The sequence below is a fragment of the Callionymus lyra genome, chromosome 5 (genome assembly GCF_982586985.1).
Source record: "Callionymus lyra chromosome 5, fCalLyr1.hap1.1, whole genome shotgun sequence".
NCBI classification, from domain to species: domain Eukaryota; kingdom Metazoa; phylum Chordata; class Actinopteri; order Syngnathiformes; family Callionymidae; genus Callionymus; species Callionymus lyra.
In genome coordinates, this window is record NC_141822.1 from 15,301,237 (window position 1) to 15,316,155 (window position 14,919).

At 38.4% G+C, this 14,919-nt stretch overlaps 1 protein-coding gene across 1 annotated transcript in view; it reads left to right on the forward strand.

The window, feature by feature from the left end:
- The window catches only part of sfswap (splicing factor SWAP), a 29,928-nt gene that overhangs the window by 13,322 nt on the left and 1,687 nt on the right, over positions 1–14,919 (forward strand). Inside the window, exons 13-18 of the mRNA XM_087791074.1 lie at positions 213–321; positions 2,912–3,108; positions 5,795–6,129; positions 6,557–6,736; positions 9,277–9,417; positions 10,514–10,586. Coding sequence (XP_087647200.1) covers positions 213–321; positions 2,912–3,108; positions 5,795–6,129; positions 6,557–6,736; positions 9,277–9,417; positions 10,514–10,586 — 1,035 coding nt within the window. The remainder of the gene's footprint in view (positions 1–212; positions 322–2,911; positions 3,109–5,794; positions 6,130–6,556; positions 6,737–9,276; positions 9,418–10,513; positions 10,587–14,919) is intronic.

Here is a 14,919-nt window from a genome sequence, read left to right on the forward strand (position 1 = left end):
CGTTTTGATAAATTATTTTGTAAACAAGGATTACGCCTCACTCTTCTAAATCATTAAACTCATTAAGAAAGTTTAAAACTGGAATCATTTCTTCTATTCTATTAAGCATGGCTTAATTATAATGATTTTCTCAGCACACATCTTTGTAATTAATGTTGATATGTGAATGCCAATTTGTCAAGCGCTTTAATTGATTTTATATTTTCTTAAAGTTTCTAGAGGGTGTAATCGGTGAGGTGATTGAAAAGGAAGTGCCTGTAGTTGCCTCACCGGAGGACAAGAAGGCGACTCTAACGCTGGAGGAAATGGAAGCAAAACAAGGTACAATAATAAAGATTTATGTAATGACTTTACTGTAATTATAAAAAATAATTGTCTTGTACAGATGCGACTCAAGGTTCTTTTCACTTTTAACATTGTTTTTTCTCTTCCATGAGTGTCTTGAATGTCTTATCATTAACTTCACCGTTGAGGATATTGGATGATGGCTTAGTCAATTGTTCTCAAGTGAATTTCTCACTGATATCTTTATGTACGTGGAGTTTCTGACACTTTCATTCCAGCAGCCATTAATCTTTCCCTCTACACTTTGCTGTCTCATCCGTTTTAAGGGCATTGTTTTAAAACAAAAAAAGCTATATTCTGCAACATTTACAGCTAAAATGTCTTTCTTTAGTTGGATCACAATCTATAAACATGTATGGTCAGACTTTGTTCCAATTTGAGACAATGGAAATTGGATGCTTAAATTTCTCTGGCCCCAAATTTATCGTCTTATGGTTCAACTGTTGCAGATCAACCGTTTTGGGGAATTACTGACTTGAAAAATCTCTGTGTACAGTAGATTTACACGTATTGTGCATGTGTACTCGTTTCATGTCATATTGGAGTCAAATTATTAAAGTCTCCTTTTCTTAATTTTAATCACTTTTTTGCAGGGATTGGATTTTTTCCTATAGTCTCATTCTTCTGAATTTAAAATATATTTATAGTCTACAATTTACCCATTATATTATACTGCCTTTATCTTAATTCCAAAACATTGAAAGCACAGAAAGAAAACCCCTTTGCTGGTTTTAGAATTTATACATTCATCTTCATAAGAAGCTGTTTGTATGTCAATATTCCTAACCAAATGTATACAAAATAAACCAAATGATTTAATAGTCGTACTCGGTTATTTACAGGTATGAACTCGTTTCAGACTGTCCCGGTAGGCAAGTGGCAACTGGACTGTGTAGAGACTTTAATTCATGTTGAGCTTGAGCTCTGGAGTGGATAAGACCAGGCAGGGTTTTGTGACAGAAGCTTTTATTCTACTTTGCCAAGTCGCTGCACACTTGCAGAAATGATATTTTCTGATTTATTTACCTTACCCTGATGGGATTTTCCAGCATGTTGCTGCCTCCAGAGGCGCATGATTACAAATATATGTCATATGTTGTGAAAATGTCTTGTTGACGAAACAGCATTTTGCATTAACTGATGTCGGTTTTGACTGCGAAGACATCAATAGCTCATAACAGCACTTGCTTCAACGCAAAGGCAAAAAAAGATGTATAAATAGGTCTGGGTTTCTCAGTGTAATGTTTGTTTTGTTTAAATGCTTTCAGAGTAGCTGGGGAGTGTATCTGGCTCCAGAAATCTAATGCATGTCTGACTAAATAGGCCTTGCTTTGTGGTGAAATGACTGTCGCTTGGCAGGTCTAACTTGATCAGATAGCAGAGGGGGGATGAACATTCACGTAGAGGAACAAGGCTACAAGCACAAAATGAGGTTTAAGGTGATAACTACACCATGTGTTGTGAGAAAAGCATTTTCTGGTCAATGAAAAGTTTACATGTTATAAAATCCATCAATATGATAAGTTTTCCTGCTGCAGTGGAGGATGTATTCTCAAAAGAAACATTTCTAATTCAATTCGAAGCAATTTGTTATAAAGTGAAAAACATTTAAACTGTTATTCAATTAACTGCCTTAATTAGTGGTGTAACATAAATATATTGCGATATCATTTTAACAATATTGTATTGATATTTAACAGCACTGAAATACATTTATTTGGCTTTCTTATATATATGTTTTACAATAAATGTATGTCAATACATTGTGCAAAATAAAACAATTTAATTTACAACTAACATGCAAGTATTCACAGTCATTTTTTTAGTTTCAATTAAAGCGGTCCCAGTGTGACTGAGGACGAGAGGATACAGTCCACTCCAGCAGCTTTTAAAGCTAATATTTGGACATATTTTTGTTTCAAAAACCAAGGATCCCAGATATTCCCTATTAAGTGGAATTCCGCTATTTTTCAAGCTAAAGCCTACTTTTGAAACTATTTTAATTTCAGCATGAAACCAATAAAACATTTGGTTTGAGACCCACAAACCACATGCCACAATTGAAATTCCTTAGGCTTATATTTACACGTTTCACACATTTATAGCTATTTTGTTTAATGATAATAAAAGTTTGTCCTTTTTTGCGTAAATCCAGCCCAATCATGGAAGTCACCACACAATATCAACCAATCAGAAGCAACATACGGCGGGTCTTTCATTACACCACCACATTACGCAAAGATTGATTCAACACATAACTTTTAAGACCAACATCATACCGCTGTCAAGATATGTTCTTTGGGTTTCTCTTTCTTTAATTGGGAAACACCGGAGTCAAGTTCTCGGTCAATACCACAAATATATCCTTGTTCCTACAGTATCACAATATATCGACTCGTTGACCCTGTATTGTGATACGCATTGTATCGCCAGATTCTTTCCAATAAACCCCCCTAGTCTTGATGCCCTTGATGTCAACTCAAATTGGAATAATTTAGCTGAGCTTAAATACTGCTTGAGTGTTTGTAACAATCAATCTTCATTTCTGTTTCATCTTCGCCCGAAGCCAAGCAGAAGCTGGAGGACCGCCTTGCCGCCGCAGCACGAGAGAAGCTGGCTCAGGCATCCAAGGAGTCCAAAGAGAAACAATTGCAGGCAGAGCGGAAGAGAAAGGCTGCGCTCTTCCTGCAGACACTCAACGGCCCACTTGCGGGGGAGCAAGAGGCCAAGAGAGCGGAGCTAGACTTGGCGACGCAGCTGGAGGTGGGTAGATGAATGGGGGTCAGAAGTGGCTCATCAGCCGCCATGGATTTTGGATTTTCTTCAAAATTGTTTTAAAAGAAAATTAAACATGTGTTAATATAAATAGTATGTTAATAGAAGAAGGGTATCCAGAACCTTAAGCAGGGGAGTTTCATAGTTTAATCTGCACAGAGGCAACAACTTTACTTTATGAGATATGTAAAACCGGAGCCTGACATTTTAATCTTAATGACCAGAAATTTCAAAGATCTATACTTTTGTCACCATGTCAATATGAGCCTTTTTATCTTCGGCTTTAATAGAGGCTGTCTTTCTAGTGTTAATAGGATCCTTGGTTCGTTTTTGATATGTAGATTTATTGTCTTCTTGATGGGTTTGCATGGCGGCGCCTCTCGGGAAGCCAACTGTTGTGTGAACAACTGGCCCGCTGCCTTTTGACCAGATGGCGTGTGTCACTATGGCGCCATTTCTGTCACTCGTATACAGATGAGCTGTGGCAACCAGCGCCCGTATTCTCAAGCTTGTTCCAACAGCGAATACATTGTTGTGTGTGACGTTCGAATGCAAAATTTTCTTATCTTTTACGAAATCCTTTTTAAAATGATATTGAATTAAAAACAACTAATGCATCTGTGAGTAGTTTTGTATTTGACTGAAAGAGACGAGTCCTACAGACTCACTACGACATAAGGCTATCGTGTATTAATCGGACCATATACATTATGGATTGGTCAAATAATTAAAAAAAAAGATAAAACATTGTAATACAAAGTCATGTTTTCTTTCTGTTTCTGTTCAAAGGAGTCTTGGCTGAGATCTTACTCCTCCTTGTTTGTTGACCGTTCCTTCTAATCAAATACTGCAGCATGCCCGGTGTTTTGTTAGTAATCTTATCGAGGCCAATACAAATTAGATTTTTAAATGAATTTGTGATTTTCCATCCTGTTGAACCCCAACCAGTGAAACACGTTGATTAAGATAACAATTTACATTCTTTAATCGATATTCTTTATTGATCTTTGTTTAGTTTGGCAACATATTTCCGGAAATTTCAACTTATTTCGTTCAGAAATTTTTTTATTCTGGAGAAAATGCTTGTTTGAATTAAAAAAAAACAACAACTTATTAACGTGAATGTCCCTACGATAAATAAAAGTATCTATCCATCCATCATACCGCCGTCCACCATGTCACCAGCGTCCTGGCTTGAGTCGGTAATCTATGCGCACAAATGTTTGTTTTCCAGGATGCATGGGATTCCATACAAGACTGCAAAGTATTGTCCCTGTCACTCAACTGACTTGTATGTTACCAGTCCATGTATGAGATAGAATGAATATTTAACAGGCGGGAAGTTTGGGAAACACCTCTTTTGTCATTCCTAATTTAAAGCCTTGATTTTTAGCTACTCGTGTTCTATTCCCTCAAGCAGTACCCAAACATCTTTTGATGAGTGTCGAATTTAATTTCTCCCCTTCATCAAATAGCTGTTTAGTAAACGCTGTAGTTAGATGTGACGCTCTCCCGCTGTGCTTCTGTTCACGGCTCATTTTTTCTTTTACATCAGCCCATTCCATCAATCATCCTTTCATCCTGTTAACCCCTCTGCCTCGATATCGTCAGGCACAGCTGAGGCAAGAGTCGAACTCCTTCTTTACGGAGTTGAAACAAAACCTCTGATTTAATTTGAAGGTGTCTCACTTCAATCTTTATTTCCTCTGCTGCCTCAAGCATCGCTGGCTGATGTTGTTGGTACTTTTCATATTATAATATTAATATCTTGACCTTGACGATCAATCCTCTGATGGACTCATCTTTTCATTGACGCCAGCAGCCGTGAGATCTGATATTATGCAAACGGACCAAGTCAGATTTCAGTAATTAAAGGCTCTTTGCCGACTGACAGTTATAACTCAAACTAGTCTGACTGTTCATGGCATGTTCCGGTCGTTCAAAGATTCCCCGGATGAATCATTCTCCTAAGAGGCAGTTAAAAGACTTTGACTTTGTCTCAACCCGACGTCTGCTTTTACTGTCGAGCGCTTTTATTTACGATGCCTATTGAATTCCTTTTCAAAGTGTATACGTAGCCTCTCAACAGAGAACAGCCACGTTTTATTCAAATATCTATTCAATAAAACAAAAAAAGGAGGTTATCAAAATGTCCTTCGCTGTAAATGAGTTTGGACTGGTGTGCAGCACGGAGTACATACTGAGTAACAACTGCTTCAGTTATTATTATCTCATTAGAAAAACAGTCCTGTTATCATGTTTGCTGCAGAATTTTTTGACCAGAATGTTTTCTAAATGTGTTATTTGTTAGTGTCATGGTGTGACTAATTATGGATGTTTTTATGAGAAAAGTGTGTGTAGCTTGTATAAACAAAGAATGTTTATTTGGAGTAGATACTTCTGGTTGCCATCTGGACTAAGTGTATTTGTTTGAGGCATTCTTCAAGTAATGAAGAAATACAATCAAATAAAATGTGTTTTTGTTTTCTCTAAGAATAAATCAAAGGGCACAAATATGTGTTTTTACTAGTTTAAGAAATGTAAGGAAAACTTACTTATGAACAAACTTTATCGACAATATTGTAAGTTCATTAATTTAGTACATTTGTATTCTAAAGATTCAATTTTATTCGTTTTGACACAACTTCTTTATTTCTTTTATTTGTTCTTTTAGATGCAGAAAGCTCTGTCCATCCTGTCCGACCTGCCGTCTTCCTCGATACCAGCCTCGTGTCTCCAGAATCAAGGTTTATCCTCCGGACTCTCAGGGACCCATCGTGGCAGGGAAGCCCCCTCCTCATCCAGTGGAGCGGACCACGCCCGAGACCGAAATAGGAATCGAGATAGAGAACGAGAGAGGGATCGAGAGAAGGACCGAGACCGAAACAAAGGCAGGGATAAGGATAAAAAGAAGAAAAAGCACAAGAGGAGGTCGAGGTCGAGGTCAAGATCGAGGTCTAGGGGCAGACACGGTGCTACCAGCTCTTACAGGAGAGGACGCAGGTCCAGGTAAGACAATTAACTCAATTTGTTACATGTAAAACTGTAATTTACTCATTTATTTCAGGGCGTAGATGGATAAATTATATAATTTTAAATCATATACAGTATTTACAAAAGCTTCTTACTTAATATATTGCTAAATTGAATAGATTTGTCCTTGACTGAGGGCATGGGTCAAAATAAATTCATATATTACTCTTTTTTAAATACAATCTCTCGTGGTTTTTCCATTTGTAAAGTCCTATTATTTTTTTCTATGGTGCGTTTTCCGCTGCTTTTTAGAGTTAAGTTTGTATCTTCTATTTGTATTCACTAATAAATCATTTTGTTATTCGTTTTGAGCCTCTGTCACTTTTTTTTAATTATCATACACTGGCTTTTCTTTTTAAAGCCTTTTCGCTTCTAACCAAATAATTTTCTCTTGATTCGAAAGATCACGTTCCCCCGGGAGACGAGACCGGAGAGAGGCATCGGCAGAAAGAAGGCGCAGCGAGAGGGAGAGAGAGCGGGAAAGGGAGAGGGAAAGAGAGAGAGAACGGGAGAGGGAAAGAGAGAGGGAGCGCCACCACCAAAGACGTAGCTCGAGCCGGTCCAGACGACATTCTCGGTCCAGGTAAACCAACCATTTATTAAAGAATCCATTCTTCAGTCGTGAATGACATTTAACCATGACTAGCGAACAACTTGAACACAGTTGTCAAAAAATAGATATATGGTTTGACAAGAAACTGGCGACGGGACATTTTCCTTTTCCGCACATCCACAGACACTATTCCTCAACCTAGAGAGGGCGGGAGATCAGGCATTGATTGGCACTTCTGACACCCAATGGAGATGCATGTTACGTACCGTACATGATGTCACAAAAGGTCTTTCTATTGCTCACTCGGGCGCTCAAGTCAGAATTGTAAATGGTATATGGTGACCTTCAAAGATGTCAGTCTCTTAGATGAGATAAGAGATGATGCAAGTTAAACTGATGTTGAAGGAATTTGTTCGGTGTAGAAGGACAAACTCTGCAATCATTTAGATAAATTGGGCCTCAAAAGAATAAAAAGGAAATGTCAAAACCAGACTTAATGCTGCTAAAACATTTTGGTCCCTTGTGTGATTGAGTTTGAAACCCATTTCTTATGAGGAACGATGTAGTTTGAGAGATGCAGCACAGCTCAATCTGTCATACATTAAAAAGCGACTCTTGGAATATAACTAAGTAAGTAATTTTTATTTGTATAGCGCTTTTCCAGACCAAGGTCACAAAGCGCTTAAAAAATCAAAACAATATTCAATAAAGTATATATTTTAAAGATCAAGATAAAACTGATAACACAACAGGAGTTCCAGAAAATCAAGGAAAAGCCTGAACAAATAGAAACGTCTTAAGATGTTTCTTGAAGGAGTCAGTAGATCATCAAACACAGAGGGAGAGGAAGATCGTTCCAAAGCTTAGGAGCAACAGTCTGGAAGGATTTCTCTCCTCTGGTCCTGAACTGTGTTCAGGAACCATAAGTAGATTCTGATCCACAGACCTCAGAGCCCGAGCTGGGGTGTAAGGCTGGATCAGATCAGTGATGTAAGGAGGAGTCTGACCATGAATAGATCTGAAAGTAAGAACCAGAATTTTAAAGTTGATCCTGAAAGAAACTGGAAGCCAGTGAAGAGTTTTAATGATCGGAGAAATGTGAGTTCTTCTACTTGAGCGGGTCAGAATTCTCGCTGCAGAGTTCTGAATCAACTGCAGACGAGACAGATCCTTCTTGTTAAGACATGAAAACAAACTGTTACAATAGTCCAGACGAGAAGAAACAAACGCATGGATTACAAGCTCCAGATCATTTTCAGACAACATTTTCCCAAATTTAGAGATTTTTCTCAGTTGAAGTTGAATATGTTTTTCTTTTTCTCAATTTTGATTAAATACGTGTAATATATTCAGCTTCCTAACCATTTCATTCTTTTATAATACCATAAACAACCAGATTATGAATGATGTCTTAAAATCATCAGCGATTTGTTCGATTTCACTTCAGGGTTAATCAGTAATTATTTGTTGTCCAACAAAATGACTGAAAGTTGGCAAAGCATCGGTGTTCAGGGAGCCAAGAAGACAGGTAGCCTTCTTATTGTCATGTAAATGATCTTCTGATTCATTGGCAAATATATCTTAAATCATCCGCCAACAGCTGCCACTGCAATCCATTTCCTGTTGGTTGGCTGACTTGGGGGGAAATTGCTGTTTCACTTCTGATTGAATATTTGCAATTCTTTAAGTGATGGATTACACTGCAAAGAGCTTCCTGACACCTTTAGTGCCGCATGAACCTTGGAGCACGTTTTTTTTTATTTTTTAGATAGTCTGATTCTGGGTCCAATATGTGGACCGAGCAGATAACAGTGGGTTGTTGAAAAGGAATCAGTTTCGAGTGCAGGTGAGAGTTTTAAAAGACGAAGCAGGAAACGGATTTGCATTCGGCTGCTGCGTTCGCATTCTTACTTTTGTCAATACAAGTGTCAGCGATGCTGAGTGTGTTTGAGTTGTCGCGGCTCAACTTTTGCTTTTCACCTTAATTGTCAATAGCCTCAAAGAAACTTACTGACTCCTTTAAGAAACATCTTAAGACGTTTCTATTTGTTCAGGCTTTTCCTTGATTTTCTGAAACTCCTGTGTTGTTCTCAGTATGATATTGATCTTTAAAGTATGTACTTTTTTGAGTATTGTTTTGATTGTTTAAGCGCTTTGTGACCCTGGTCTCGAAAAGGGCTATATAAATAAATATTACTTACATATACACTGTATTAAAGTATGGATTAAAGCTGCATTTGCATAAATTGAAAAAGACAAATTAAATCTGCTGTTTTGATGGATTCATAATTCAATTAAAATCAATTTATTAATTAATAGAAAATTCAAGATTTAAACTCCTTAGCGAGGGAGATTCTCTAGTAGGGGAAATATTTGTCATGTGCTTGTGTTGTATTTTTAGCCTAACAGCCAACAAACCAATTAATTAATCACTTACTTTCCACAGGAGGAGCCGCCTTCAGCTGAATTAAATTGCTTGAATTTAAAGTAGCTAACTCCACTCCTGAATCGTGCTTTCCCACAACAACTCCTCATTTGAATCTTTTTTTTTTTAAATTCTCTTCCTTTAGGTCTCCAGCCGAGAAAAGAAGGAGCTTCATGCCGTCCTCAGGGAAGAGTCAAAAGGCCCGTTCATCCATCACGCCCAACTCCTCTCCTAGCAGAGTGCAGTCACAGTCGGCGAGTCCCACGTCCAGCCTGACCCTCTCCCGGTAAGTCTCCGGCGAAAAACGGTTTATCACCCCATCATTGATTACTGTCCTCGAACAAAGGGGCATAAAAAAGACAAACTTAAGCAGTTAAGCATTAAATGATCTTGTATATGACACGGAGAACCGTTTATCTTCTGCTAAAACACTCTTGTTCATGGACTGCGAGGTTGTTAAAAAGTGATCCGGAACAAAGTTCAGGTGATTCGTTCACATTTATGAACCAGTATTGGGATATTGTCACGTGACGAATGAAATCCGGATTAAGAAACTTGTTTTTCTTATTTTCCAGCTGGAAAAACTTATTTTTAAAATGTCTTGAATTTATAAAATTATTACAGAAATATGCATTTCCCAAATACATTTAAAACTATATATATAGATGGTTTATATCGAGTTATATGAAGTACAGCATGTCTTTGGATCAATACATTAAATATAAATATACAAGTTAGTGATTGACACTTAAATAGCCATGGAAATGTTAGATCGTAAAGGTTATAGGTTCCAACAAAGTCATCCTAGTTCATTGGCCGCAGTAACCTCCTCGTATGAAAAGTGTTATTGGTAAAAACATATTTTAATTAAATAAATGCAAAGGTTTGGCTGACGCCTCTGCTGGGGATTATTTTTCTCATTATCCATCATCAGTGTGTCAGCGCTCAGGTGATTACTGAGGCCAAATGTTTCCGTCCTAATTAATTAAGTGGCTGAAAATGTGGAAAGTGATATCCAACTGCTGCGTCTCCTCCTGTGCTTTCAATATACTCAATACTAATTCATTGTTTCGTTTCTGCACTCATTCGATGGATGCTGTTGCTCTATAGGCTTCTGCTGCTCTGTCTTTCTCTCCCTGAAAACCGTATTAATCGGAAAAAAAACGGCATCTCTTATGTTATATAATGATTAATAAATATCGTCTTTCATAGATATAATGCATTTTCTTCTCAGTTAAAGTGCCATAATTTAGCCTTTTTTTGGCCTTATTTTCTTTTTGACCGTCGGTCTCTATCTTTCCTACTTCACTGACTTCTTCTCTCTCTGTGTAATGACTGATTTTTCCTTCTTTCAAAGTTGTTTTATTCATTGTATTCCCCAGGGGAGCGTCTCAGGAGAAGGAAGAGACCGTGTCTGCTGCCATTGTTTCCTCCGTTCAGTCCAAAATAACTCAGGTTTGTTCTTCGCCTTGATGCTGAAAATGTGTTTTTAACTGGACGTTACAGCGTGTGATGTCTGGAGCTGTGGTTCTTATGTTGGAGGAAAGTGCATTTTATAGTCTCTTTTTAACCCGTTGTTTAAGGGAGCACTTTCTTCTTCTTATCTTAGATCAGGCCATCACACAAGTGGCTAAAATACATTTTATATTTAGCAAACTGTCTTTGACCCTTGGTTGTCACCCTGACCCAGAGGCCCAAAAACAAATGTGTTTGACCTTGACCCAGAAGCATCACAAGGAATTTGTTTTCGGGCCTTTGGGTCACCTTGACCCTAAGCTAAGACGAGGGTAAATGGGATTGGATGTTTAGTGATGGTCTGATGAAGCTTCATGAAGCAGTGTTATTATTTTCAGAGTCCACTAGATGGCGGCATCTGCACTGTTTTCTATTGTTTTGAACAACGGTTATAATGAAACATCATTTTTAAACTTATGGCGCCACCTACTGACCTCTAAACAACATGACACTGCTTCATCAGCACATCACTACTAATTCCATTTTTGACATCTGAAATATTCCTTATCTTATCATAATCACTGGTGTTTTTTGTAGATGCCACATGAAGTGACTTGGTGGGTGGGATCCACATCATCAAGCATTCTTGTCTTATGTTAATCTTGCACAGTATGTGATCAAGTCGAGGGTCTTCTGTGACCTTTTAGCAGCTTGGATTTTTCAAACTACAAACACCTTTTCTGATGTGAAGTTTTTTTTCCGTCGCTTATTTATGTGTAATAGCTCAAAAAAGGAAACCGAGTTATCTGAACAAATGCATTAATCACCATAACCTCACACACCATGGATCAATTCTGACCTTGGTACACGGACTCGGTTTCACCCTGTTTAAAAATTACAACGCCCAATTTATGGTTGCCATCAGGCTTGCTTTCAGAAATGCTCCATAATCAGATGCAAGTGCACACACACACACAGACACACACACACAAAGTATCAGCTGAACTGCGGTATAAAGTGGATTGATGGAAGGACGGAATATGTGTAAAGAGAAATCTAAATGTCTTCCTCCCGCTGACGTCGGAGCTCCCCGGAGTTGCCAGATGAACAAACGGCCTCCACAGAGCCATCAGGGTTAATGTGGGAGAAAGACTAAATGCGTCTCCGAACACTTTTTCTGATGTTTATTGACCAGATGTAGCGAAAATGCGAGAGCGCTCAGCTCTGGTCCGTTGGCGCCAACAAAAGACAAACAAACAGAATCACTGTCTTGATTCTTGATGATCTACGTCTGACGAGGACATGCTGCGTTTCCACCGCCGCAGCAGATCCGCCACATAAAACTATACGAAGCCCATCTGTGATGCCAGACGAACACATCTAGAATAATCTCGCTCTTCTTCCTCTTCTTCCTCCGACCACACCTCCAAGATTATTATTTTAATCCTGACTTTTCTCTTACTTTATGTTTGGAGTTCATTATGAAACACAAAGAAAAACAAATGTTTGTTGAGGGCAACCAGCTGCAGATATTCATTCTTGGCCATTGTCCGGTCGTTCTTTTTTCGTCAGTCACTGAATGGAAGTTTGTTGTGTTTTTATGTTGAACCCGATTTAATACCTTTTTAATTTGTGCATAAAAAGCTCATTTCTGACACTCGGGAACAGATTTTCTTTTAGCTGGTAGTTAAATAAATGTAACTTAGTCATTGTTCTTGCTGAAATAACAAAATATTTTGTCACGGGGATCTTTTAAGATCCATTCTCTGGATTACCAACTTTATTATCGTAGTTAACAAACACACACATGGCAACTAATTGGTTGTGGTTTAAGTTATATTTGCCAATTTTTTGGTATATTAATAAGAGCTGGAAACGCACTTGAATAATCAATGACCTTCGTCAAACCCCTTTTATTCATATGGAAGCTGAAGTTTTTTATTAGCTACAAAACTGAAAAGTACTCTAAATGGAAAAATACAGAGCCCATGTAATTTCGTCTTTAATATTTTATTGTCTTTTAACTTTTTGGCAAGGACTTATTAGGCTGGTCGCGACAGATTCGTTAAAATGAAGTTGTTTAAGCCAAAAGCATGGAGGACTTGCGACTTTTAAAAGGCTGTAACTTGTTTAATATTTGAGCTACAGAGCTGTAAGTTGGAAACCTTCCTTGGAATTAGACAAAGACTTTTTTGATTCACGCTAATAATTCCGGGGTTGTTAGCATAAGGACGTTTTTGGGCCTTTGCGGATGAAAAAAGGACAAAGCTGAAAGACCAGGTTTATTAGTCCAGGCATAAAGCTGTTCATGAGGGTCATTTTGAGTACAAGAAGATCTTTGTAGCGCCTCTGTAACACATGTTGGTACCAATATGACTTTACAGATATAGAAGTCTATATATTCAGAATACAAATGGTCAAGATGGGGGTGAGAGCAGCCATGCTGTATGGTCTAGAGACACTGAGGAAGAGGCAGGAAGAAGAGCTGGAGGTAGATGAAGATGTTGAGGTTCTCTTTGGGAGTGACGAAGATGAATCGGGAATGAGTCGATCAGATGTTTAGATGCTTTGGAGATAAGATCAGAGAGAATGAGATGGTTTGTTCATGTTCAGAGGAGAGATAGTGAGTATATTGGTAGAAGGATGGTGGGGTTGGAGGGAGGAGGTCTAGATGAAGAGCAAAGAGAAGGTTTATGGATTTAGAGAAAGAAGACATGAAGATGGTCAGGGTTAGAGAAAGGGATACATGGAACAGGGTTAGATGGAGGAGGTTGATCGTTGTGGCGACCCCTGAAGGGAGCAGCCGCCTGGAAAAGAAGAAGAAGAGGAAAAGAAGAAGAAATGTATACATTTCAAGAATGAAAGGTCACACTCTCGGCTTCCACTGCATCACAAAGAGTGAAAAATGTTCAGTAGAACTGGATCCAGATGGTAATCCTCGTCCACCAAAATGGAGACGTCTATTTCTTATTCTCCTGAAAAACCCTTTTTTTGGGTTATTCTGCAGACCAGATAAAAGCCAACGATACACGACAGCTTTGATTCCCTTACTTGGTTACATGCAGTCACTGTGATCCTGGACTGGAGCTGCAGCCCTTGTTGCCACGAGCGCCGGCAGGTCGTCGCCCTCAGCCATGAAAGTTTCAGTCGGCGAGCTTGTCCTCGCAAAGTCACGTCCGTCCTGAAAGGAAACGCGAGTGCCTTTAATCACGGACACATCTGTTAACACATCCCAATCCCATTAATATTTTGCGCGGCTGTATTCCCAGGCCGCGCGGCTCAAAAGCGGAGATCATGAGTTATTAGATATGGCAGCACTATCGCTTTGTGATTACAGTTGCTAATTCCTCTCCCGCCATCAGGGGAGGTTGGCAGTGGGGCGTGTGTACAAACGCAACATCAGGAATGTAAATTAAAATGTGCCGGCTCTACTTGACAAGTGCTCGACCCTGGAAATGTTTCATGAAGGAGAAAGAAGAAGGATCAAGTGGAGATAGTGTTTGTGCTCCGCCTCGGCCTCTCCACGTCAATTATATCGTACAAATCAACAAAAATACAGACAAGTATTGCGAAAATTGTAAGATATTAACACTTGATGGTTTTCAATATTAGTAAGTAAGTAATATTTATTTATATAGCGCTTTTCGAGACCAGGGTCACAAAGCGCTTAAACAATCAAAACAATACTCAAAAAAGTATATACTTTAAAGATCAAGATAATACTGAGAACAACACAGGAGTTCCAGAAATTCAAGGAAAAGCCTGAACAAATAAAAATGTCTTAAGGTGTTTCTTAAAGGAGTCAGTAGACTCCATCAAGCACAAAGAGAGAGGAAGATCGTTCCAAAGCTTAGGAGCAACAGCCTGAAAAGATTTCTCTCCTCTGGTCCTGAACCGTGTGCGTGGAACCATCAGTAGATTCTGATCCACAGACCTCAGAGCCCGAGCTGGGGTGTAAGGCTGGATCAGATCAGTGATGTAAGGAGGAGCCTGACCATGAATAGATCTGAAAGTAAGAACCAGAATTTTAAAGTTGATCCTGAAAGAAACTGGAACTACCTCGATACACCCTAAAAATGTGACTAGATGAGGCGTCATCATTGAACTCGACGCTATTCAGAAGAATTTTTATTAAAATGTTCAGTTTTCAAATAAGATAAATATCTATAGCAAGAAATTATTTGTCCTATAAACAATAAAAAAAACAACTTTGTCTTTAAAAAGTCTTGTATCTTTACTTACTTACCTTGTTATTATTAATAAATCATTAAATTAGCGTTAAATAACAATAGTGTGGGAAATAATATACATTTTACTTTATGAACCAAAATAT